This window comes from Podarcis bocagei, assembly GCF_964188305.1.
Source record: "Podarcis bocagei genome assembly, chromosome: 2".
Taxonomy (NCBI): domain Eukaryota; kingdom Metazoa; phylum Chordata; class Lepidosauria; order Squamata; family Lacertidae; genus Podarcis; species Podarcis bocagei.
The window spans coordinates 46,844,743-46,871,378 of NC_138126.1; the positions used below are offsets into that span (position 1 = coordinate 46,844,743).

The window sequence follows — 26,636 nt, forward strand, 5'->3', positions numbered from 1 at the left end:
CACTCAAGCAAACTAAAGCCCGGCAGAAAGACTAACAATCCCCACTTTGTAGGATTCCACTGCCTTCAGTAGTCTTACCACCTTTTCTGAGGCATATACAGATTTCTTAGGACTCTTTCAGAGTTTATGTTGGGACTCTGAGCACACAGCAGTAGAACTTGGATCAATAGCTCTACTTGTGAATGCATTTGCCCAAGGTAGTATCTGAACTAGCTCTTCCTACAGTCCTCTTTATATGTAGTCATGGAAAAAAGAAAGTGGCATCATAAAACCAAATGTAGCAGAAAATGGTATGAAACTGGTGCAACAAATAATAATTTCTTATGGCACTATTAGGTGAATCCCATTTTGGAAAACTTATGAGATATGTTGGAATGCATTGAGTTGTAATAAATTAGATAATTTTGAATGCACTTGTAGTTGCTAGTCTAGTTTATGGTCCTCTTTGGACATGTAAAGAAATACAGGGGTACCTCGGGTTACAGACACTTCAGGTTTCAGACGCTTCAGGTTACAGACTCTGCTAACCCAGAAATAGTATATCGGGTTAAGAACTTTGCTTCAGGGTGAGAACAGAAATTGCACGGCGACGATGTGGCGGCAGCGGGAGGCCCCATTAGCTAAAGTGGTGTCTCAGGTTAAGAACAGTTTCAGGTTAAGAATGGACCTCCAGAACAAATTAAGTTCTTAACCAGAGGTACCACTGTACCTGTGAAGAAGAATGGTTGAAAAAATTGTGAGACATTGCTATAAATCTTCAAATGCATTTGAATGAGTTAATGAAATATGTTGCTCCAGAAGATCAAAAGGACATAACTTGGACAAGTGCTTAAAATGGTCAAAGACTAAATACATTTAAAAAAATAAATGGACCATGCCGTGCAATACTATAAAAGGTAAAGGGACCCCTGACCATTAGGTCCAGTTGTGACCGACTCTGGGGTTGCAGCTCTCATCTCGCTTTATTGGCCAAGGGAGCCAGCGTACAGCTTCCGGGTCATGTGGCTAGCCTGACTAAGCCGCTTCTGGCGAACCAGAGCAGCGCACGGAAACGCCGTTTACCTTCCCATCGGAGCGGTACCTATTTATCTACTTGCACTTTGACGTGCTTTTGAACTGCTAGATTGGCAGGAGCAGGGACCGAGCAACGGGAGCTCACCCTGTCACAGGGATTCAAACTGCCAACCTTCTGATCGGCAAGTCCTAGGCTCTGTGGTTTAACGCACAGTGCCACCCATGTCCCTGTGCAATACTATATTTACTAATTAATCTTACAAACTTGTTTATTTAACTTATTAGCCAACTTATCTAGCATGGATCCATGTAAAGGGTGTTGGCTTTTTGCAGTATAGTGACGCTGCAGAGAGCTTGCTGGGGAGATCATGCATTAAAAAGAAAGGACTCAAAAATAACTTAAAGAAGGTTTTAATAAGAAAAACAAAAACTCCATTTACACTAAATATATTAACAAACAAACATGACCCAACCACCAACCCATCCCCCAGGGTAATGGGAGAGCTAGATGCTGCTCCTTATATACTCTACCCAAATGCTGACACACCTTAATCAAATACAACTCAGCAGCACCTGCTATGTTACACAGCTGTAAAGCTGGGTCTCGTTATCTTGCTCTGGCCCTTGCTCTGGCCCCTTAAAGACATACACATGGAGTGGAACAATGATGAACCTTTACATTTAAAGAAACCATTCAACATTTCCCCTGCGGTTCATCATTGTGGAACAAAGACATAAAGCATACTTTGTACATGTCTTTCATGTGTGATGTAAACTGCAACCTATAATGTTTGGTATGTTTAAGGTACATCACCACTTTCTTAAGAGCAGAGAAACATTGCATAGTGGGCTTTTCCACATTGTGATGCATCTTTTAACAAAAGCTTAACTGTTTCATATTTTACACTTGGTGAATAGCACAAATCATAATCTTCGCCTGGAATTTGTTGAAAACCCTTAGCAACTAGTCTTGCCTTGTACCTTACAACTTCGTTTTTGTCATTCATTTTAACTCTATAAACCCATTTTGAATCAATAAGTCTCATATCTGAGGTTTGTGGTACAAGAGACCAAGTGTTATGTTCTTTTAAAGAAGCTATCTCAGAGTTCATAGCTTTATACCAATTTACAGCTTGGTGCTTAGGTAAATTCTGAACATCTTCGTAGCTTTTTGGCTCAAAAATCACCTTATTGGCATACACAGTATTAAAATGTTCATCTGCAAATCGTTGTGGCTTCTGCCTCTTTCTATCTGAACGTCTCAGTCCGGAAGGAGAGTCAGACTCCTCAGACTTAATGGGACTCAGTGAACTACTAGTTTCAGGTTGTAAATTATCATTGTCAGACTGAAGAGGTGCCTGTAGGCTAAGCTCACGGTCAGAAAACTCAAGAGAATCTAGCCTCCCCTCGGGTGCCTGTGACTTTAAATCCTCAAACAAATTATCTGATTCAACAGGCTTTTTGTCTTTCCCCATTAATTCAGAAGCACCATTTTCTCCTGCTGCTGCTGCTTCTCCCTCTTCTTCCTCAGTATCATTTATACCATCAGTATCTTGGAAAACAGCAACTCCATTCCAATTTACAGTTTGTATCATGCTTCTGGTAATATGAAATTTGCCAGTTGCTGGTATGTAAATTCTGTACGCCCCCTGCTGGTAGCCCATTAATTTTCCCTGGACACTACGCTCACCCAATTTCTGCTTAGCAGGATAATGCATAATTACATCTGAACCCCAAATGCGTAGGTATTTCAGATTAGGGCGTTTTTTAAACAGCTTCTCATAGGGGGTGACATCTAAACCAGAATGATAACTGCGATTTCTAACATAACAAAAGGCATGGAGCGCTTCAGCCCAAAAGTCTTTGGGCAGATTAGCATCGTGCAGATAAGTTTTAACCCCTGCCTGCAGGTCACGCTGCACAACTTCAACGAGCCCATTTTGCCAGGGACTTCGGGGGCAAGATAACTCATGAGTAGTCCCCTGCGCTTCCAGGAATTTCTCAAAATCTTCAGAAACAAATTCCCCACCCCGGTCAGAAAACAGGTTCTTAATTGGTTTGTTAAAGTGTGTTTTTACCCAGTTGCAAAAAACCTTGTACTTCTCAAATGCTTGGGACTTCTCAGCTATTGCATAAGTCCAACAATATCTACTATACTGGTCTATGAGGGTAAGCCAGTACTTTGAACCTCCTAATGAGGGTGGGAGTGGCCCAACTAAATCACAATGTACACGCTCAAATGGCTCAGTTACTTTCCTATCTGAGCACCTACCCTTGCGTGCAACCTTAATCTTATTCTTGCAACAGGATAGACACTGCATAAAGAATTTACATGGTTTTAAGTTGAGGCCATTGACAATATTCTGTGTCTTAATTACATCAGCAAAATTCAGGTGTCCCAGAATTCTGTGCGCCACGTGAATACACCCAGAATGTGGTCTTACATTCCTCAACCCCTGGCTTGACTGTGCTGCTCTGCAATTTATAGGTGATTGGGAGTAGGTTCGAAAATACAGTCTATATAAACCATCAGATTCCCGGGCATATAATAGACGTTTGTTCCCCTCGAAAAACTCACACATTGACTTTAAGAAACGCACAGTTATCCCTTGATGAGCAAAACACCTTACTGATAATAAATTGTCTATTGACGGGCAGTAAATGCAGTTCGCTATTGTAATGTTTAAAGAGTCAAGTTTAACGGTACCCCTGCCAAGCGACTGCAAAACTTGTGAATTGGCTAAATGTACATTACCAATTTCCTCTTCGAAAGAAATAAACAAGCTTCTATCATTGCAGAGATGCTGCGATGCTCCTGAGTCGACAACAAAAGACTTCCACTTGGCACCTTTAATTCTTTTACGATCTTTAGTCCGAGCGTGAAAAGCTCGCGGCTCGTTTCTGTCTCTACTATACGATGCTGGCTGCTGGGCTGACGACCGTGATTGACGAACAGAAACAGGCTTGGGAGTACTTTGCTTTCTTTTGGATCTGCAGTCCCTTGCAAAATGTCCTTGCTTATTGCAGAACCAACAACGCTTTGCAGCTTTAAATGCAGTTGTATCACCACAGGTTTGCATATGGCGTTCCTCATTCTTTCTGGAAACAGGAGTGCTTATGGCACAAGCCTCCCTTCTATCCAACTCGCCCATTAATCTTGCCGTTACCCCTTCCACAGTTAATTGTGCTGGTGGAACGGCAGATATCTGGCTAGCTATACCATCAAAGTCCTCGTTAAGGGAACAAAGGATGATAAAAACATACTGAATATCAGGTATCTCCATGTCCCTTCGAATTAACTCGCCGCGTATTGCCTCCAGACGTCTCAAGTGTGCTGCCAAATCACCACCAGACTGCAACTTCGTCTGGTACAACTGCCTGAAAAATGTCAATGCAGACGCTGACTCTTTTCTAACATGCACTGCTGCAAGACTGTCCCACATTTCTTTGGCAGTTTTCTTATTTCTTATATAGACTACTTGCTGGTCGCTGACTGCCAAATTAATTATCGCCCTGGCTTTTGCATCTCCTTTCGACCAAGCATTAGTTACAGGGTTAGGAGGGTCATCAGTTACATAGGTCCATACTTCTCTAGAGGTCAAAAGCGCCTCCACCCGAAAAGACCATAAACTATAGTTCTCATCTGTTAGCTGTGGGAAGACCAGAGCCTTCTCAGCTTCAGGAACCCGGTCAACCATTCTGGAACTCTTCCAGACCCACAAAAACTACGCCAACAGGAGAAGGAGTTTTCAAACCTTTCTCAGAGTCCAAAAATATGCAGTCATCCACTCAGCAGCTGGGCCCATAACCAAAGATGTTGGCTTTTTGCAGTATAGTGACGCTGCAGAGAGCTTGCTGGGGAGATCATGCATTAAAAAGAAAGGACTCAAAAATAACTTAAAGAAGGTTTTAATAAGAAAAACAAAAACTCCATTTACACTAAATATATTAACAAACAAACATGACCCAACCACCAACCCATCCCCCAGGGTAATGGGAGAGCTAGATGCTGCTCCTTATATACTCTACCCAAATGCTGACACACCTTAATCAAATACAACTCAGCAGCACCTGCTATGTTACACAGCTGTAAAGCTGGGTCTCGTTATCTTGCTCTGGCCCTTGCTCTGGCCCCTTAAAGACATACACATGGAGTGGAACAATGATGAACCTTTACATTTAAAGAAACCATTCAACAAAGGGCTGTATGGATCACAGGTTCACAGTATGAACCTATGCATGTGTACTGCTTTTCAGTTCTATGGAAATTACTCTCATGTAAGTATATAGGATTGCAGTTCCATATTGCTTGCACTTTCCTAAACAAAACTGGTTTATCCAGTGTGTCAATGATAAGTCCATTTTATAGCGATGATTTCTTCATGTTACTATCACATACCCTCCAACATTTCTCTGATGAAAATAGGGGCGTCCTTTTCCATAATTATAATAATAATTTTACTATTTATAGCAAATTTCCCGAGCCACTCTGGGCAGCTTCTAACATATATAAGAACATAATAAAACATTAAACATTAAAATATCTTCCCAATACAAGGCTGCCTTGAGATGGCTCGGTGGTTGGATAGCTCCATACCTTCCAACATTTCTCCAGTGAAAATAGGGACACCTTACCTTACGCTTCAATATTTCTCTGATGAAAATAGGGACATCCCAAGGAAGAGAGGGACATTCAAATCAGAAACTGGAACGGAATAGGGACACTTGGAGGTTCTGCTATCAATAATATTGTTTGAGACCACACAAGTTATTGTTCATTTGCAAAGTGAAGCTTTGAACAGCTTATTCAAGGACCAAAAAGAACTAAAATATAATTAAAATAACCAACACTCCCTGCCTCGAGACATCCATTGTGTGCTATTTTTGGTGTCTGCTTAAAACTTTTTTACTTAGGCAAGCCTTTCCAGATGTGTATTTATTTCATAAAATAAAATTTATTTAATAAAATTAGAAGTTAGATGCTTTATTTCTTTTTAGCTACTGCCAATTTGATACAACTTTGAATGTTTTAGATACCTGTTTTTAAATTTATCAATAATATTAATGTTTTCTTTTATATATTTGTAAACTGCTCAGAGGCTTTTACACTTGAGTTATAACTTTTTTTGTTAAATAAAACTAACACTGATGTCTGATGCAAGTTAGCATATGTAGTTATAATACACCATCATAAAAAATACTGAAGCCTAATACTCTCCTTGCTCTTGATTGAGTATACCATTTATACTAAGAGAAACCACGGAGAAAAGTAGGATTACTTTAGAAGGCAAACATAAAGCCATTTCTCTGCATTGTCAACACGTTATTAAGAGAGGGCTTTTTTGTTTCTTTACTTAAAGCATTTAGGTATAACTCAATATTCCACTAACCAGAAAAATAATACGACTATGAAAATTTGACCTATTGGTCTTCAGGTTTAATCAACTAACTTTGCCAACTTCTCGTATGCTATTTTCTGTTCGTACCAACCCATGGGGTGGAGGGGAAAGAAAAGTTGTCTGAACAGCCAGTCTGCTTTTTAGCACAGACGTCATGTGATACCCAAGGAGGGAGCTGGAGACTTCAGAGTAGTTTTTTTTTTTAATAGACTAAACGTTTGAGATTACAGGACGTAGCCTAGTTTCACATAAGCTTCCAAATTTCAGTGGGACATGCTGAAGCCTGAAATTGTCAAATAGTATATTATTTTTGGAGAGAGGAAAATGTGCAAGTCTGTGAATGACCTTTACATTTTTAACCCATCCCAAAGGTCTGACTTCCTGCCCTTGCTCCCATGAGGTTTTGTAAACTCTAGCAATTAATAGCAACATTTTGTGAAGGAGCAGTTTAATGTATAGAAAAGGAAATTGGAGCAATGGGTGTTACATCTAATTAACAAAAGAGGGGGGAAATGTTTTTGTGCCCTCTTCTGTTTCTTTATTTATGAAGTGCAAAGGGTTGTATTTTTGTAACCTTACCAATAGCAAGTTGGGGGTTATTCCCCACCCCACATGCAGGGGTATCTTTCCTGGAGGTCCAAGAAAATGAACTGGAATGTTCCCAGCCTTCTTAAAATAGGAATGTTGTATGTGTAATACATATATCTTAACTTCCACTTCAGCAACAACAATAACAGTACAAAAAGGTACATTATCAGTTTAATTAATTCACATTTACTAACTGTCTTAAGTTCCAGTTTAATTTTTTGAATTCAGAATGCTCTTTTCATGTTCATGGGCCCTCATACTATTGTGATACAATTGTGCATTTGTTTCATTTTAGCAATGTTCACCAGAGTTTCAGACATACAATGTCTTCCAAACCTTACAGAAAATAAATCATAGGCCCCTGGGCCAAACAACAGGGCCTGCCTTTTTCCAAACACAGGGTAATATAGGTCCCAGAATATGGTCTAAAGGTACATGAACCCACTATTTTTCTGGAGCTAAACAGCGCCTAAGTTAGCAACTGCCTAGGATGCACATCTACACCACCTTGGCTTCCATGGTGGAAGACTGCATATAAATGAAAGAAAATGTAAAAATAAATACATAAAGCCCCCTTAGTTGGTAATTATTTGGCTTAAAGGTAAAGGGACCCCTAACCATTAAGGTTCAGTCGTGGCCGACTCTGGGGTTGCGGCGCTCATCTTGCTTTATTGGCCGAGGGAGCCGGCGTACAGCTTCCGGGTCATGTGGCCAGCATGAATAAGCCGCTTCTGGCGAACCAGAGCAGCGCACGGAAACGCCGTTTACCTTCCCACCGGAGCGGTACCTATTTATCTTGCACTTGCACTTTGACGTGCTTTCGAACTGCTAGGTTGGCAGGAGCAGGGACTGAGCAATGGGAGCTCAACCCGTGGTGGGGATTTGAACTGCTGACCTTCTGATCGGCAAGTCCTAGGCTCTGTGGTTTAACCCACAGTGCCACCTACGTCCCATTATTTGGCTTACTTGCCAGCAAATGAAAGGTTGTGAATTCATACAAATCCACTGACGTAAAGAATTGAGGTAACGAACCTCTTATTTTCCTTTAGGTTGGCTTCTTTACCACTACTGAGCTGTTGATTTAGATATGGGCATTTTATGGATTGTTTTTTCTAGCAGTCCTTTTATGATTACTGAATTTCTTACAAATGCATGTAGCTATCCATATCTCTCATCTATCTATCATCTATCTATCTTTCTATCTATATATCTCAAATGTAAACAGGGGCCTATGTTCATAGGAAGGAGTACTGTTTTTGTGTTGAAGCTCGATATGCACTTAGTGGGAATTAAATGTGGTATTAAAGTTTCTAGGACAGCTAGTGGCCTAATGTTTGGATAGGGGAAGGGGAGCCACTCGAGGAAGCATGGCAAGCAGCAGCCACACTTCAGCTTATTGCAATGTGGAAAACCCTTCTACGAAGCAGAAAAGATAGACTACAGCATGAGCCACCTTTTTCAAATATAACAAAATAAGGCAAGTAGCAGGCAGCCCCTGCCCAGCATGCATGCATTCGTACAGTGTGGAAGAAACCCTGCCTTTTTCCTAACCTTTCTTAAAAACTTTTATAGAGGTTGGCACAGACCTCTATAAAAAGCCTTTCAAGAACGGTTATGGCCTCCATGATCTCTCCTCTCCTACCATCTGCAGCCTCTTCCTTTGGACCCCACACAACAGTCCCCACATAACAGCACTGTCATTATACATGACAGCTGGGAACTCCTGAATATGCCTAGTATACTCTTTTCATGCAAGCATTGCATCCTTTCTGGTTTGTGCTCTGGTAAGAACACTGTATTCTCTGCCTTGTTCCATAACAGTAAACAGAACAGCCCCCTCTAGCATTGCACATGCAAAGTTGTTCAAGGTGAACAGCAGGTGCGAGAGTTGCTGCGGACTTCAGAACGGCTGGGTCTGTGAGGAGGAAGAAATACATACTTTGTTTTATCAACCGTTTTTTATTTTACTGAATTTTCCAAAACGAAGCAAAAGCATATAGTCAAACGATACAAACTAAATCAAGATGTGTTCTATGCATACAATCAAGTGGGAGAAGGGGAAGGCAGGGGAATGGCTAAATCTATACGAGTACACGCATCAGGGAAATTCTCATCTTTCCTAGGTATAAAGGAAACACACACACATTCTTAACTAGGGGAGGAATGCTCCCTCCCTCCATAGTTCTCTCCTATATACACACACAACACTAGGGCTGGATTTAGGTTTGATGAGGCCCTAAGCTACTGAAGTTAATGGGGCCCTTTATATGTCCAGCTCTGTCAACAACAAATTGTTGCTGTGTTGTGTTGAATATATGATATATGGTAATTTATGGACCTAATAGGTATCTAAAGCCATTTGCACATAACAAAATAGGTATTTTATCATGCAGAATGTAGGCACCCTATATATAGAAATGCGCAAACCAGTGATATTTTAGTGAGCAGGCTAGCAGGTGGGGCCCATTACGTACATCATTGGAGCCTACAGAACACAAAACACTGTTGCTGGTTTTATTTACAGTATGTTGATTTGTTTTTTATCTTATATTTTGGAAATATACATCCAGGGTTTTTTTCTTCCTTTAAATTTTTTGGGGCTCCCCAAGAGAGTGGGGCCCTAAGTTATAGCTTGTTCAGTTTATACGTAAATCCGGCACACACACGCACTTAAGCATTACCCGGCTGTTTGCTCCAGTCTCCCTAACAGCGTGGGCAATCCCAGTGGGCAGCTTTGAGGCGCCCTTCTGGCCCCGCTAAATCTTCCTTGCGCAGATCCCCAAAATTTGGCTTGTTCCTCTCAATACATTTCCCCACAGACGCCTCTCTCCCCGCTTGGGGTCTCCCCCTCGCCGCCCACCCCTCGCACCTCCTGGAAATGCATTTCCCACTAGCATTTCCAGGCAAGGTGTGGGTCGCCTTCATCCAGGCACAGAAAGCGGGAGGGGGGGTAGGGGCTTAGCAACGCCCCCGGCCGGGGAAATACAAAGGCCGGTTCGTCTTGCCGCGCGCAGAGAAAGAGGGAAAACTATCTCCGCAATAACTTATTTGCTCCCTCTCCCCTGCATCAAGCTACATCTCCAAGACAGGGCGGGGGCGGGGCAGGGAGAAAGGAGGAAGCTTTGCTCTGGAGGACACCCTATTTCCCCCTCCCTTTCCTCCAATTTTCTTCCTCTCTAGGAATCCGCCTCTTTCGCTTCTTTTAACCCTCTGTGAGCCAAAAGCGGCGAACTCTCGCTGCCACTTACTTTCCCAGCAAGCGAACGGGTGCATTCGCAGGGATACCGGAAGCGGAGGCAACGCGGGGCGGAAGAGGAGTGGGAAGCCTGCAGGGGGCGTGGGCTGGGGGTGGGTTTGAGTGATTAGATTAGGGCAAGGGAAAGCAAACCGCAGGAGCGTGGCCGGTAAGCGAATTTAGGGCTGTATTTATTTGTGTGTGTTTGTATGTGTGCCTTAACTTCGGATTTTCCCAGGGATCAGGTGAATCCGAATTGACTGTTAAAAAAAAAAGGCAAAACAGAAAACCATGAGGTTGGATGCTGCATCAGGGAAACGTCACGTGGAGGACACCCACAAAACTGAGGCTCAGGCAGCCTCCAGTGCACAGTCAATGCACACGAAATCCCCGGGTGGATAAGCCCCATGGGAGTCCCTTTCTGCACTGCGAGGGTGGGAGGAGACATGAATCATTGTAACGAGTGAAAGAAAAACCAGCCCCCTATTTTACCTGAATGGTAAGGGTGAAGGGTGGCGGGAGAGAAAGTAGCAAGCATCTCTCCCCGCCTCCCGAGCCGTGACAGTTCACCTGAGGACAGCACTTCCCAATCTGGTGCCCAGCATTTCCCCCCATTCCAGCAATAATAATAATAATAATAATAATAATAATAATAATAATAATAATAATAATAATAATATTAATAATATACCCCGCCCATTTGGCTGGGTTTCCCCAGCTAGCATTTTAACTGAAGTTTCATTTTATAGATTTAATTGATTCTTTTTTATTGTATCTTTGTAAACCGCTTAGAGACTATTGTAGTTAAGCGGTGTGCAAGTTGTTTAATTTAAATAAATAAGAAACTTAGGAAGCCACCTTAGACTGACACTGTGTACACACTCTTGTTTCCTTCTGCTCCAGTGCACCCACACCACTGGTGTTTGAAGATGTCTGTACATGTGACATCATCCACACAATCCTTATCCTGCAGTTTCTTGGAAAATAATTTCCAGCTTCCACCTGGTTTTAAAGTGTAAACCGCAATTATTTTGCGTTAAGCTGAGGTGTGTACATTGCAGACCGCTGTTGCACAGGTGCAGATGACAGCGCATGCATAGATGACAACCTCATGAATAGGAGTTGAGGGGTTGCTTTACGAAAATGACAATGGTGCATTGGGTGAAGACATCCCTGCCCCCTCTCTGCTGTGTACAACACCATGCAAATGTGACTTGAAGTGCAGCAGGGGGAAAGGAACTTGCTGCATTTTAGCCACTAATGTGTACACAGCCTAGATCAGACCATAGCTCAGTATTATCTATTCAGACTGTCAGCAACTCTCCACCGTTTCTGACGGGTGACATTCCCAGCCCTACCTGGAGATGTCAGAGACTGAACCTGAGGATAAAAAGATGCTCCACCACTGAACTATGGCCCTTCCCCTAAGAGGAACTCCAAATGGTTTGTGCTGCAGTCCCCGTCATCCTTGGCCATGCATTCTTGGGCTGTTGGGAAAGGCCAGTCTAGGTCTATGTTGTGTGCATGATAATGTGGCATTTCATTTTAGAATATAGAGAGAATGTAAGGTAATTTGTACAACTGGGTGACATTGGGGAACTGCTTTGTATTCAGGATGCTTATAGCAGAGCGAAGCAGAACTTCCTACTCATTCCCACAGCTCACCCCCCCCACTTTTTAAAATTAGTGTTTGTTTTACAGTTTCCTGCGATTGGAACAGTCCCAACCTGGCCTGTGTTGTCACAGGGGTGGTGTTGCAAGCAGGACTGCCTTGAAAGAGAAAAGAACTGCTTTCAAGACATCCATGGCTGGTGCAGCTGCTACTCCCCCTGTCCCGAAGCCCAGCACCTCTCATCGACTGAATATAAATGTTGGTGTCCTGGGCCACATCGACAGTGGCAAGACTGCTCTCGCGCGGGCCCTTAGCACTGTTGGTTCCACTGCTGCCTTTGACCGAGCCCCGCAGAGCCGAGCCCGGGGAATCACCCTGGACTTGGGCTTCTCCTGCCTCTGTACAGAGTTGCCTGCACACCTGGGAACCGAGCCTGGTGAGCTCCAACTGACCCTGGTGGATTGCCCAGGACATGCCTCCCTTATTCGCACCATTATTGGAGGTAAGAGGCAGACAGAGGCAAAACTGCCAGGGGTGGGTGGGTTGCCTGCCTGTGTTCTGCAAAGACTATACTCATTTATTGATTCTGGTAGAGGACTGGTTCAACCTCCTTGTCCCCCTCAGCTCAAAGCTCCCTGTCATGCCACCACTTACAGAGACAGAGTGAATGAGCAAGCAAGCAAGCAGAGGCAATCGTTTGCATTTCTTCTTTCTGGTTGCTTGGCAGGACCTGCAATAGCAAACTTTCCTCGCCAAGTGGTTGGAGGAAGTTGCTGTGCTGCTGTTTTTGCAGGAGCCGTTTTGCCCTCGTGATGTTATGGTGGAGAGGGTTAAATGTGTGGCTTGCTTGCATGCCTGTGCAAGGAAGGTAAATTGGGTATGGGTGGGAGGAATAGGCTTTCCTCCCCAATGTGCTCCTGTTAGTGCAATAAGTTGCCCTCCACCACACACTTGGTAGCCAAATTGGCATGTGAGGTTCTTACTACGTGTAAAAGTGAAGCACAATTCTTTCTTTTTCAAAAATAGAGCATAGATGATGGCTGGCTGTGGATGATAAGAACAAAAAGCAATTGCATTTAAAATAATTTTAAACTTAAATGTTTAATGTACTTGTATAGTTCCTTTCCTTGTACAAAATAGTGTTTTGTGACTGACAGCAAAGGAAATTGTGCCTGAAAGCTCTCCAGTTACGATTGTGAGTGTGTGTTTTTCCAATTCATTCTGTTTGGCAGGTTTTAAGATGGACAGTTTAGGGTAGTATGAAAAATGTCCTGGAAGTGAATTTGGCTGCATTTCCCACATTCGTTATTTGCAAGGTGCTCTGCTAAAGGCAGAGGGAAGAAATAAGATAAATTGTTCTGGGATTGTGGCCTTGATCCACCAATTTTCTTTCTTTCATTTATTCATTCATTCATTCTGCATAAAGTGACTAGTAAAGGTAAGATATTGTTCTGCCTAGGAATTAATATTGTCTAGAGAAGCACTCCTCAGTGTTTCACCTTTGAAGAATTGTATTTGTTGTTGTGTCTGGCCTTCTTCATGGTGGCACCCTGGTTTTGGACCTCCATGCTCCTTGATACTCATCTGGCTCCTCTGTTGTAGCACTTTCGTTGCCAGCTAAAAACACGGGGTTTTTCTGCTACCCAATCTGCTATTCCGGCAAGAGAGCAGGATGCAAATAAATAAAAATATAAGCTCATAGCATATAAGCAGTCTTGTGGCACCTCAGTAAAATGACATCTACTTTGATCACAGACACAGGTGGAGCAACCAGAGAGTTTAAAAATTATATTTCTATGCATATACAGGTTCTGGATGTTTGTTTGTTTGTTTCATTTATTAGTGGCTTGCCGTGAAAAATCCTGAAGCAATTTAACAATAAAAATATCAACAATAAAAGTTTATTTAAAATACAGACTTGGATAAAAATCTTCACTTAAAAGGCTTGTTGGGAAAGGAAAGTCTTCAATTGGTTCTGGAAAGATAATAGAGATGGCACCTGTTTAAAAATTATATTTCCATTTCAGTCCTGGTTCTGAGTGACACGATCTGTTTTGCAATCTGTATATCAAAGCTGATCAGTGTTGTGAAACATTTTTGATAGGCACTTCGTCAAATGCAGATTGCTGTTACTTCATTGGTGGAAAAAGGCCTGCTTAAATGCAGATGCCCGTAATCTGATGTGCCTTATAGAGAAATAGCTTGTTTGGTTTTCAGCGGGATGTCAAGATTGTTTATTTTGCATATAGAACTAAAGGTTCTTGGTTTTAAAAGGTTTTTGTGTATAGGTGTTCAATCACATTCTCACGCAAGTTGGTTGAATTGTATGAATGCTTCTCAGGGTGGCAGTTTCTTTGCTTGAAGTTTTAAACTAAAATTATATCCGATAAAATAATGTTGTGTCAAGATAGTTTTGCTAAATGAATTTTGTATAGCAGGATCAATCCTATTATGCTGGGCAATATCTGACCTTGTAGGTACTTTGCAAGAGAACACACTAAAACTTAAGGATAAAACTTTTATGTTTTAATAAATGCAGAATATTTGAACAGTAACAAAACAGAAGAGGAATGGAAGATGGAAGTCATATTTCATTCTCTGTGCTTACATTTTTCTTAGGGACTTTGCCCTTGAAAACAAAGCATATCATGTTTTAAATCAAAATAATTTTTTACCTACATGCTAGGAATAGAGAATGCTACAGATCGTTCCACCCCTGACATTTCTAAAAGGTTGGGCGGTAAGATTAAGTTGGTAGTCAAGGTTGGATTTAAATGGTGGGTTTGGACTCCAGTTTCCTCCTCACTGCATGTCTATCAAAGGTTTTTTTGTTTTGTTTTTAAGATACACTTTAAATGGCCAGTGCTAAAGTGTATTCCAAGACCAGGCATGACTGTCAAGGTAAGGTGTTCTAGCCAGTCCCGTTTTCATAATTATTCTGTACATTCTTGCAAAATGTCTGCATCTCTCCAATTAGGTGCTGAGCAGTTTCTGCTAGAGTTCAGTGATAGGGGAAGCCTGCTGAGAGGTTATACAAGTTAATCTTTCAGAGGAAATCCAATCCCCATATTTTATTTTAAGGCCACTCTGCGTAGCAAAGTAGTTTAACAAGTAGCAGATTTTTTACTTGCTGATAGTTAATTTCATGCCCTACAAAGGGTCAGCGCACTAATACAGGAGAACATGATTACTTCACCTTACCCTTTCTTCCCTCCTGCCCCCCACACACAGAGCACTGCCTGCGGAACTGTTTGTTTTAGGTTAAACTGTTTTTAAGATGCCTGTTGTTTTTGCTGACTTTGTATTAGTCGAGAGAGCTTCTGCAAGAGCAGATCAAGAATATATATTGCCTTTTGTTCTTCATGGAAGTACGAAAGCCGGAATAGACTTGCAGTGTTTTAATTCGAAAGCTCCTGCTTGATCCAGATTGTCTAAACCTGTGGGAGGAACGGAGACGAACTTGTAGTTTTGTAATTCCTTACACTTGTCTGAACCTTTGACCTTTTTACTTTTGACCGGAGCTTCATTGTCACCATTTGTCCCTGCAGCTCGTTTCAAAGACGGCTGCCTACAAGTGTCTGTTTCCACTTTGCTGCTGTGTTCTTTTAAGGAAGGGTATTAATTCATACCTGATACATTGAAGGGCCAAGACTTTTGAACTCTTGCAAGGGCTGGCGGGGAGGAGGAGAAGCTGAATACAGCAAAAGTGGATTTTGCTGATGCAAATAACTACTGTTAAAGTCATGGAAGATCAAGAAAATTGTGGAGTTATTACTACTGCCTTAATTTTTTCCTCTTATTTAGATTATTTGTAAGATTACCATAGTAGGCTTCCTGGTTCTATATAAATACTTGCGTTCAGCCTATTGAGCTGCCCTTCCTAATAAAATTCTTGGCCTACATATCCAGTCATTTATAATTAGGGTGTTAGAAATGATGGAATCGTCCCCCTCACTCCTACAGAGAAGGGCAACAGCTGATTGAAGATCTCGTTCTTCTTCTGTAGTTAGCATCATGATGAAAATGGCCCATCTTAGGCTCCTTTTTTGCATTTTCAGCATAGGCTAAATTTCTACAGGCTACTGGAACTGTAAAATATGTCTCATGGAGAAGGACCATGAGCATCTGCCTTGCAGCCTTGCATGCAAAAGGATCAGAGGTGGGAAGAGCTACTACCTGAAACCCTGGAGAATAACAGCCAATCAGAATAGACAGTACTATGCTAGATAGATCAATGGTCCAAATCAGCAGAAGGCAGCATATCTATTGTCATCTGTGGAAAATGTCTGTGTCAAGAAATGGGCTAGCGAAATACAGTGGTACCTGGGGTTACATATGCTTCAGGTTACATACACTTCAGGTTACAGACTCCGCTAACCCAGAAATATTACCTCAGGTTAAGAACTTTGCTTCAGGATGAGAACAGAAATTGTGCAGCGGCAGCGGGAGGCCCCATTAGCTAAAGTGGTGCTTCAGGTTAAGAACAGTTTCAGGTTAAGAACAGACCTCCAGAACGAATTACGTTCTTAACCCGAGGTACCACTGTATTACCTTTGAAAACAAAATGGAAAAAATCATTTTAAAAAGGTCTGAAATTCTGCTAATGTGCCATTTGACATTTTCAAGGCGTTTATTTGAAACAAGCTCAGTGTGCTTCTGATTGGAGGCAGATCTATGTAGAGAACTGTTGGAAAAAGGAGAAATAAACATGTGCATTCCTCTGTGGGACCAAACTAGTTGTTAGGCAGCAAACACAGGACTTGAAAATGGAGTCACTGTTTATTTCCTGAAAAACAGTGTATAAGGAGTGTGATTTTTCAGGTGAGTGATGGCATGTGTCCTTATTTCCCTGTGCCTTCTGCTTTTGTCTTCCATGTACCCCTTTCCCAAATTGACTTGTTCTCAATTCACTCTTTGTCATCTAAAATTGAGGAGACTGCAGAGGGAATGTGACAGGCAAGGAAGTGGTCAAGCACCCTACTTTGCCAATTTTCTCTGTGGAAATCATAACCCACTCCAACTCGTGTTTTTCTGCCAGTCGCATAGTTCAGTCCTTTTTGCAACGAAACACCTCTTTAAGAGTGCAGTCCTAAATGCATTTACAGGGGAGTAAGCCCCACAGCAATGAAACCTGTTTCTGAGTAATCACACATAGGCTTGCTCTGCTCTGTTGCAATCTTGTGCAGACACACTTTTGAGTAAGCAGGCTGTAAAATGCATTTCCCATTTATCAACACTTTGGTTGGGCCAGAGTTTCTGTTTTGCGTTTTGTCTGTTTTTAACTTGTAATACATATTCCTTGATGCCTAAAACAAAAATGGATGAATATATAGAAATCTACTGTTGGCATTACTCATTTACCTTTAAAAGGCATACAAAATCCCTCTGCTCAATATGCTAGTGCACAAGAGGGCAGTGTTTGCTTGCAAAGTAGGATCTTTAGGATAGAAGTGTAGGGTAACAGGTCACTGAATTAGAATTGGGAGAAAATAAAATGAAGGGCTGCATAGCTTGAAGTTTAAACTCTAATTCCGGTTCTCCTTTTCAGTGACCCCCACCTCCCTTACTTGATTTAAAACAAAAAGTGGAGGACACTCTGTCTGATGAATTTCCTCCTTAAAGTATGCTGTTAACCTTGTCTGGAGTCCAGGCACCTCTCTTTTCATGGGAGAAAGAATCATGTCTTATGCGTCATTATGTAAATACTAGGTAGTGTGACTACTAAGTCACCTCTAAGTCTACTAAGTCACACTCAGAGAAGACTAATTGAAATCAGTCAACCTAAGGTAGTCATTACTAACTTAATTCCATTGATTTGAATATGTCCGTTCTGCATATGATATAGTAGTTGGATATTACCCATCACTGTTGTGGTGCAAAATATTTGTTAGTTAGGAAAATAAATTGGCTGCTCTTCTTTCACTTGCAGATAAGGGGTCAATATGTTTAATATATGTTTATCTGAGGGTTTAATATATGTAATATCTGATTTGTGAAATTAGTGCATTGCAGCATTTAGTACAGTACTGTTGCATGCATTGATGTGTTAGGGAACATCCCCTTATAGTTATAGCAGAAATAAACAAAAGAGAGATAATTAAACACCATAACTCCCAACTGTCTTCTGACTCTCCGCATCCCCTCATATTGCATTTTTGGTTCTAAGGCCTTCAAGTAAGCTAGCAGCAGCAGAATTTAGGAGTGGCATGATGACTGTAGTGTAAAATATCCTTGGACTTCTTACATGTTAAAACCATGAGGGGGAAGGAGGGGGAGAAAACTGGAAGATATATAAATTCACAAGTAGTAATGGCCCCACTCTATTCAGTTTAAGAAGGATATTGATGCACTGAGACCCATCCAGAGGAAGACAACAAAAAGGATAAGGGTTTAGGAGATCAAATCCTTTGAGGAAATATTGAAGGAGTTCTGTATGTTTAGCTTGGAAAAGAGATGATTGGGAGGTGACATGATAGCCATCTTCAAACACATAGACAGCTTTGAGGATCTTTCTTGCAATCAAGTGGTATATCAGTTTTATGAAATGAATAAAATAAATATGTGAAGGATTGTCATATGAATCAAATTTGTTTTCTCTTGCTGCTCCAAGGCGTAAGACTCAATACAGTGGTACCTCAGGGTAAGAACTTAATTCATTCTGGAGGTCCGTTCTTAACCTGAAACTGTTCTTAACCTGAGGTACCACTTTAGCTAATGGGGCCTCCCACTGCTGCCACACCGCTGCCGCGCAATTTTTGTTCTCATCCTGAAGCAAAGTTCTTAACCCGAGGTACTATTTCTGGGTTAGTGGAGTCTGTAACCTGAAGCATCTGTAACCTGAAGCGTATGTAACCCAAGGTACCACTGTAACAACAACAAAAACAAAAACAGTTTCAAAATACAAGAAAGGGTTTAAAAATATTTATTTATTTTCATTACCTGCGTGAAATCTCTCTGGGTGGCAAATAATAATAATAATAATAATAATAATAATAATAATAATAATAATAATAAAATATAAAATTTTAGCTACAACAAAAAAGAGCACACCGAACACCCCCCTGTTTAAAAACTGAGAGACCCATACTACATAAGTCGTACAAATGGTCTGGGTAAGCAGAAATTTTTCCCCGGTGCTGAAAAGACGATACTGTGCTGTCAGACACATATCTAGAGCATGGCCTCTGAAGCAAATCTTAATACAGTTGTACTTCGAGTTACAAATGCCTCAGGTTACAGATGCTTCAGGTTACAAACTTCACTAACCTGGAAGAGTTACCTCGAGTTGAGAACTTTGCCCCAGGATAAGAACGGAAATTGTGTGCCGGCGGCGCAGCGGCAGCAAGAGGCCCCATTAGCGAAAGCACACCTCTAGTTAAGAACAGTTTCAGGTTAAGAACGGACCTCCGGAACAAATTAAGTTCGTAACTAGAGGTACCACTGTATTTGGGTAGGTAAATATGGAGAAGGCCAAACTATGGGAAGAACTTCCTGATGGTATGGGTTTTAAAAATAGGAAAATGGACTGCCTTGGAAGTTGTTGGACTCTCCTTCAGTAGACATTTCTAAGCAACGGCTGGATGGCCTCTGAGGGAAGCTGTGGCCGCAAATTTCCTGCATCAGCAGGGAGACAGATTATATGACCTTTGAGATCTTTTCCAACTCTATGATTCTGCATTTGTTGGTGAAGACATATTGTCTGCCTGACTACAGTGTCTTAAAATGGCTATTCCAGAAGGCCCCTTCGTTAGATTCATTAAGTTAGTTTGTGCCAAGTGCAAATCACATTGCACTAAGATGTTGCTTATATACTCCAATAGCTTTTAAAGTACAAACTGAGTATGTCTTTAATATAGTATACCTCCAGAATTCTGTCTAATATAGTAGTAATTATTGTTATTCTACCCCCCAATTACAGATAATTCCAACAGGATCTAGGGACATACTTTTCTTAAACAGAGTTTTCTAGGCAGATATCCAGCTTTTTGGGCCTGTTCTTATGTAGACGGCATTCCGTAATCTGGATTATTTGTTGCTCCTTTTTTTACATTTATTCCAGATTGCCTACATTCTTGTTTCCAAGAGACCTCCATTTTGAGACAGCCATGAGCAAGCCAGGGAGAGGAGAATCAAACCTTCTCAGTGATAATTTTCAGTTGGCTTCTTGCATGTATAGTGTACCTTGGGTTGCATCCTATAATGGAGAAAATTGAGTGAGATTTCTGCAATGAAAAACAAGAACAGCCCAGAGGATAGATATGATGGGAAAGATATTGTATATTCTGTGAGAAAATGTTTTCTGTGCTGTCTGTAAATTTCAGACTAAATAGCCATTCTGAAGTGCCGCTTTTCTAAACAGTTTGCTTCCGTAAGCATTACAGGCAGAGTAAATACCAATAATTCCCGTTCCCCGTGTTCTTATCTGCACTTCTACCAAAATGTTCTCGCGCAGCCTATCTAATCTTTTCAAGTGAACATCAAATGATTAGTGTCGGGTCCCAATTTGAATTATGATTTCTGTTTCAAGCCCAAGCTGATTAGTTCTGTGTTAGATTGTGATTATCAGCATTACCAGTATCTGGCGTGGCTGCAGCCCACCATAAGCTTATTTGTGTGTTTGTGTGCAAGTGTAATACAAACAGGCACATGCCTATGACTATTAGAAGAGTTTGGTTAGAAACTACTGTTCGGAGGTATTTTACTATTACTGTAATATGAATTTTTGCAGATGGTGACTGATGTGAACTACAGGCTTTCAATCTTAGTAGGATTAGCACATCTCTTCAGCCTGCTTTCCGAAACACCCCCCTCCCTGCGCATTGATAGTTTATTAGGTGCAAGCCTTTAATTTGGTCTTCTTCTTCTTGGGGAAGCTGGAAAACGGAATCTCCTAAAGGATAATCTTATCTGTGATGCCCCAAAGAAGAAGTTTTTATTCCTGCATCTGCTTTCAGGTTATTCTTTTCTCTGGCTTTAATGAGACATCCTTTGATCTCCGGTCCCCTAATCTAGAGTAAGAAATAGGCAATATTATTGAACCACCTTTTGCTGATGAAAGCACATGCAGGCTTTGGTGTTGCTCGGTGCTTTTTCATTCCAAGCTTTAATACGTTCGCTTGGAAGTAAGCTTCGTGAAGAACTGTTCCGTGGTAGCGTGGTTAGCATTGTACTCCTTGTCAGGCAGAAATGAAAAACAGATGCCATTGGTTTATTTTGCTTTGCTTACGGATGGCAACCAAATAGGCAGTTCTGTTTTTCTAGAAAAAGAGGTGCTGGAACTCACTACAAACACCTCCCTCCTTCTCTTAGAATGGCAATGGTGCCCACCTGAGAGTTGCCGGAACTTCAGCAAATTCCGGCTGGGGAAAAAATCCCTGCTCATAGGCTTTGTAAAGCTTTCTATTCCAGGCTTGTAAACAGTTCCTTCTTGGGTTGCATGAATACAGAAAGAATCTTCTTTTGTAAGAAGGAAAAAAGAAGAAGGCAGCCCAGCAGGTGACAGGGTTGGAAGCTTTTGTAAACTACAAAACAATCCTTCCACACCCTGCTTCCAGTTAACCTGTGACACGCTGATGACTTACATGAACCTGTGCAGACAGATGGATTTTTTTTTACTGTTGTGGACTTTATTGGAAGGTTGTTTTGGTATCTTCTACATGAACATATGTGAAGACTTATGTTGTGTCTGCACATGAGCTTTGGGAAGCATGTGCATGAAAGAGCCTATTTTTTGTCGCTGTCACTGTTTTTGTTCTTTAAGTGTACTTTCGCTAAACAAAGTCCACCCCTTATTTCCATGGTGGTGCTGCGGACAGCATTGTATTTCACTGGACAAGAAAGTCTTCAGAAGTAAGGAAAGACTGCTTTGGAACAAAAGAAAGAAATTGTGCTGTGTCCGGGCATGTGTGTCATTTACAAGTGGGAGCACTACAGATTCCTTATATTTGACAGCTGTTTTCTAAAGACAAAGCACAGTCTCTAGCTGACCTATGTTGTCATTGGGTCTTCCCCACCCCCATCCTCAGAGCAATTTTATCTCCACTGAGAGACCCCTAAACCCATTGGCAGGTCCATGGCCTGTGATTAAATCTCACGCTTGGGCGAAATTCTAATGAGGGTAATTGTTTCCTCTTTTCAAGTCTGTGGTCCCCTCATCAAAGACCAATACGGAAATTATGCATTTCTGTTGTAAAGCGGGAGGTCACAATTACCTGAACCTGTGGTTGACTTTCGAGGATTCTGAGTGGTGTTCGGGCAGCGGTTATCCACTCTGACATTCTAGTATGTGAAATGATTTAAAGCGTGGCTTTTAAACAGGCAAATAACTACCGCTGGTATGCCTCAATCTGCTATGGCATTTGCTTGCTGCTGTTGTAGCATCTTGACTACTATTGGAGAAGGGCCATGATGACTATGCATGGTTTGGTTTCAGTATAACCAATTGTGGAATAGTGAACAAGGGTTTACATCACAGAATTGGGTTTCTGGAGGAGTTTGTACCTACATGTTGGTCTATGAATTATTACAGCAAAAGTGGAGCAAAAGTGTGGAATAATACTGTGAATGAATGTTGAGCTTCTGTGGCATTTGGGTCCCCCATATACAACAACGTCCATAGTACTAGTGGTTTGATAGTGTTATATTTTGCAGAAGGACACAAGCTCCAAAAGTATGCTTTTTATTCTTGTGGCACTGCATATAGAGAGGAAATGTATGGATGAAACAACATAGTATGCTTTTCCAGAACCCAAAATTGATTTATATGGTGTGTCCAAGCCAGCAGTTTTAGTGCATTTTGTTTCGTTATGTGGTATTTCTCTCTGCGTTTCCGCCAGATTTGCAGGGGGATGGGGCTTACAAGAAGTTAAAATTTCAATAAAGCAAATACATTAATGCAAGTATTAAACCATTACAACGTATAAAAGAAACACAACATGGCATAACAGAAATGCAGAGAAGGTTTAGGAACTTGGGAGCATAATAAGGCCTTTGTAGGTCATTGATTGGATACCATTGCCCAATAGTACTTTTCCCCCTGGGCCCAGGCCTCAGGTAACGGGGGCACCTGAAGAAGGAACGTGGTCAAACATTTTAGTTCATGAGCAGGTAACTGTGAAGGCAAGTGGTTCTTAGGGATCCCAGTCCCAAGCTCTGAAGGGCTTTAAAGGTTGAAATTAGTACTTTGAAATGAGCCTTGAATAAACTGGAGCCAGCAGAGTTAATGAAGCACAGACATAATGTGGTCATAGCGTCCAGTTACATTTATCTTTCTTTCCACCATTAATGTTTGCACACCTTAGTTGGTAGAGCATGAGGCTCTTAATCTCAGGGACGTAGACTTGAGCCCCACCTTGGGCAAAAGATTTCTGTATTGCAGGGAGTTGGAAGAGATGACCCTTCCATCTCTACAGTTCTGTGATTCCATGATTTTACATCCTTCAAATGCTTTCTCCTTATCAGTTCACATACTTGGATTTCTTACTTTTTTAAAACTTGAATTAGCATAGATTCACTGCTTACAAAACAAAAGCTCTAATAATGGAAGATATCTCTGTAGTGATGAATACAGTATTATGTGGGGAAGAAAACAAACTGGAGCATGAAGATTGCTGTGGAAATTAACTGCTTGTGGCATAGAGTGTCCGTCTCCTCAGTTGCAGTCAGGTTATGAAAGAAACCCTTCTAGTTGGATATTACTTAAGAAGCAGTGATAACACTCTAAAGTCATGTGTCCTACTGAAGTATCATAGGAGGAGTAACTGACTTGGATTCCTGCATTCTTTTTCCCCTTGTGCTTCCTGAAAAGACTCTCCAGAAGTTGGGGAATTATCCTGAGCTGCAGTGGGAAGGAGGAATCACCCAAAGTTGGGTGGAGGCAGCATGTGCAAGCAGAGCTTTCCTCATGCAAGGTGCTTCCACCCAATTTTGGATGCTTCCCCTCTCGCCCGCATTGCTCTGTGCTCTATCCCATTCGGTTCAGGAGGTCCTCTGACCTTCGGGAGAGGCATTTCATTGGTGTTGGGGAGCACAGAGGGTTTATTCTTTGCAAATATAAGTCATTTTTAACATCTGGGGGAGGGGGCTAACCATGCATGCCCACTGGAAAAGAAGGCATTGGTCACTTAGGTCCACTTTAATCTCAGGGTCGTGGGTTTGAGCCCCCACCTTGGGCTCCCCACTTTTAGCTCCACTTTGGACCATGACTATAATAAAGTGTCTACAGCAATTCTCTGGGTTGATGCAGTACTTAAGGGAAATGCAGACTGTGGTCTTTTCTTAGTTGCAATATCTGCCAAGAGCAGCATGTAGTCAGTCAAAGCGGAATACAATTAAAGCAGCAATAGAAAGGTTGTATGTACTATACAGCTTCTGGAAAACTTGGATACGGGATTAAAAACCAGACATTTGAAAGCGGTGATGTGAATATCATAAAAACAATTTTTCAGAAATAATGTCTCTCCAGTTTCATGCAAACAAAGGTGGTCCTATACAACAACTGATATGAAGAAGTTTGCATGTGCAATCCTCTGGTGAGGATTGCACATAAAAGTAAAAGTAAAAAAGTAAAAAAAAACCACACACACCAGAGTTTTAATTGCCTCTGGACTTTTATATCCTTGACCACCCATGCTGCACTATTTTGTTATACTAATTAGCTCTGCCCTGTTAAGGCAATGGGAGATGTTAGAGCTCTTGGCTTTCACAGGAGGTGCATTCCAATTTTCACGAAAAGGTTTTGAATGAGACTTTTATCTTGTCATGCATGCTGTGTCTGCCAGTTTGATCTTATGAGAGGACTAGGTGCAATCCAGAAACTTCTCACTTGGCAGAATGTCCATGAAAGGCATTGGGATTGTTACATATTAAACAGTTTGTTGATTGCGTCTTTAGATCTTTATTAATTGAATTCCAAACGATGAGTTTGAATTGAAATTTCCCTTCAGGAAGGGAAAGAGAGTACATTGGTAACGGCAACACAATGAAATAATCCATATTTTGAGTCCCATTCTTGGTATTTTGGAACATACTTTCCATTTGAAATCATGTCACTTTGATGTCTCTAGATGTTTCTTGCTTCTATTTATATTACAAAATAAACAACCCACATTTAATTGTGTCAAAATTGCTGGTTAAATAGGTTCTTCCTTTTGAATTTGTTATTGCCTTCCATAATATTTCAGTTTCTTTTCTTCTAAGTATATGGGTTGTACAAGATCACCAGATGCTGCTGCTGCATCATCATAGATTTGTAGAGTTGGAAAGGGACCACAAGGGTCATCTAGTCCAGCCTCCTGCAATGCAGGAATCTTTTGCCCTTCTTTCACTTGTGTAGAGCAACTCCACATGTGCCCTATGATATAAATAATCAGCTGTGCTGCCATGGCTGAATCTGCATAGGATTGGTAGATGATCACGGCTAAGATTTGTACACTTACATGCCACAAATTGAATAACTTTACATATAGACTGGAAGCTTTTGCAAGATTAAGTGAAATACGCTTCATAATGGACTCATTTAAATGGTCTAAATGTAATATACAAGCTATGCTACTAAGTTAGAAACCTTACATGAACCTTACAAAGCTCTTAAGGCATTCTTAGTTTTAAAAAGGGTTATGAATTTTTCTTTGTAGGATGCCTTGTGGAAGGAGTTGAGGAGAGGGGGTGTTATTAGTTTGTGTTTTTTTGTGTTCTTGTTTTTATCATGTGTTTTGTGTTTTAGACTGTATTTTATGTTGTGAACTGCCCTGAAATCTACAGATTAAGAGTGGTATATAAATTTATTATTAATTATTATTATAATTTGCTGTACAGTGTGTCTGTAAGTTGCTCAGCATTTCCTCATTCAATCAAGATCAGATAATGGTTTAATTGTAACTATGCTACTGTAGAGATTTGGCATCTTTATCTTATTTTTCTTGTATATGCAATTTTCAGTGCATTTTCTTAACTCTACAAATATGTTATAGGAGGCTTAGAGAAGCAAACAGGCTTTTTGATGAGGAGAACAAATGGCAGGCATCTATTCAACATGATTACAAGAAGACTACAAGTGCAAGTTTGCATGGGATTTCCTGAATGCTTTTGTAATGCTGTCATAGTAGTTAAGCAATAAGAAAATATAGCAATTAATTGTTCTTAGTTCTTGGTTCATAAGTTTATTGTTCTGGCCAAAGGCCATGACAAACTTGTAGCAATAATAATAATAAAAATTGTACAGAACATCCATCCATAATACAAGCCAACATCCATGATGTAAGAGAGAAAAGATGTCAGAGACACCAACAAGCTTAAATCTAGCTTGATTTCAGATTAAACATCACCAAAACAGCTTACAGCGATTTTATCTAACTCATTTTGTAACTACTATTATAACTACTGAAGTACTTGAACTTGATATATGGAACAAAAAAGGTGCAATACAATACAAGGACTGGTAAACAACTTTCTCTGATGTAATATTTGACTATAATAAAAGTTACCACAATTCCTAATCAATTTTGGGAACTGTAATCTTATCCTTTTTTGATGGAGCCCAAGGGGGTTCTATAGCTTCAGCAAGGTTGTTGCATCATGTGCCTTCAGCCCATGCCCTGGCCCTATAGGCTTGAACTAGGGGTCTTCTTCAAGTATTTGGCCGAAGTGACATTTTTCATATGATTTTTCTAAAGCCATTTTAGCAGGTTGTTTCTTGCCTGCCCATCACACAAGGGTGTGGTATCCCTTACTCTTTGGCATAGTAGGGAGTGATGCACACAGATAGAAAATAAGCTGTAAAAGTCTGTAA

General features: G+C 41.0%; 1 protein-coding gene across 4 annotated transcripts in view; it reads left to right on the plus strand.

Moving 5' to 3' along the window:
- The first annotated feature begins 10,302 nt into the window (after positions 1 to 10,302).
- Positions 10,303 to 26,636, plus strand: part of EEFSEC (eukaryotic elongation factor, selenocysteine-tRNA specific) — a 167,029-nt gene continuing 150,695 nt past the window's right edge. For 3 of the 4 annotated variants that reach the window (XM_081184185.1, XM_081184186.1, XM_081184187.1), the window contains exons 1-2: positions 10,303 to 10,405; positions 11,938 to 12,350. In XM_081184185.1, the coding sequence (XP_081040311.1) occupies positions 12,041 to 12,350 (310 nt within the window). In that variant the 5' untranslated portion in view covers positions 10,303 to 10,405; positions 11,938 to 12,040. Of the gene's footprint in view, positions 10,406 to 11,937; positions 12,351 to 14,692; positions 14,750 to 26,636 lie in introns of those variants that run through there. The other variant, XM_081184188.1, reaches the window with a different exon arrangement.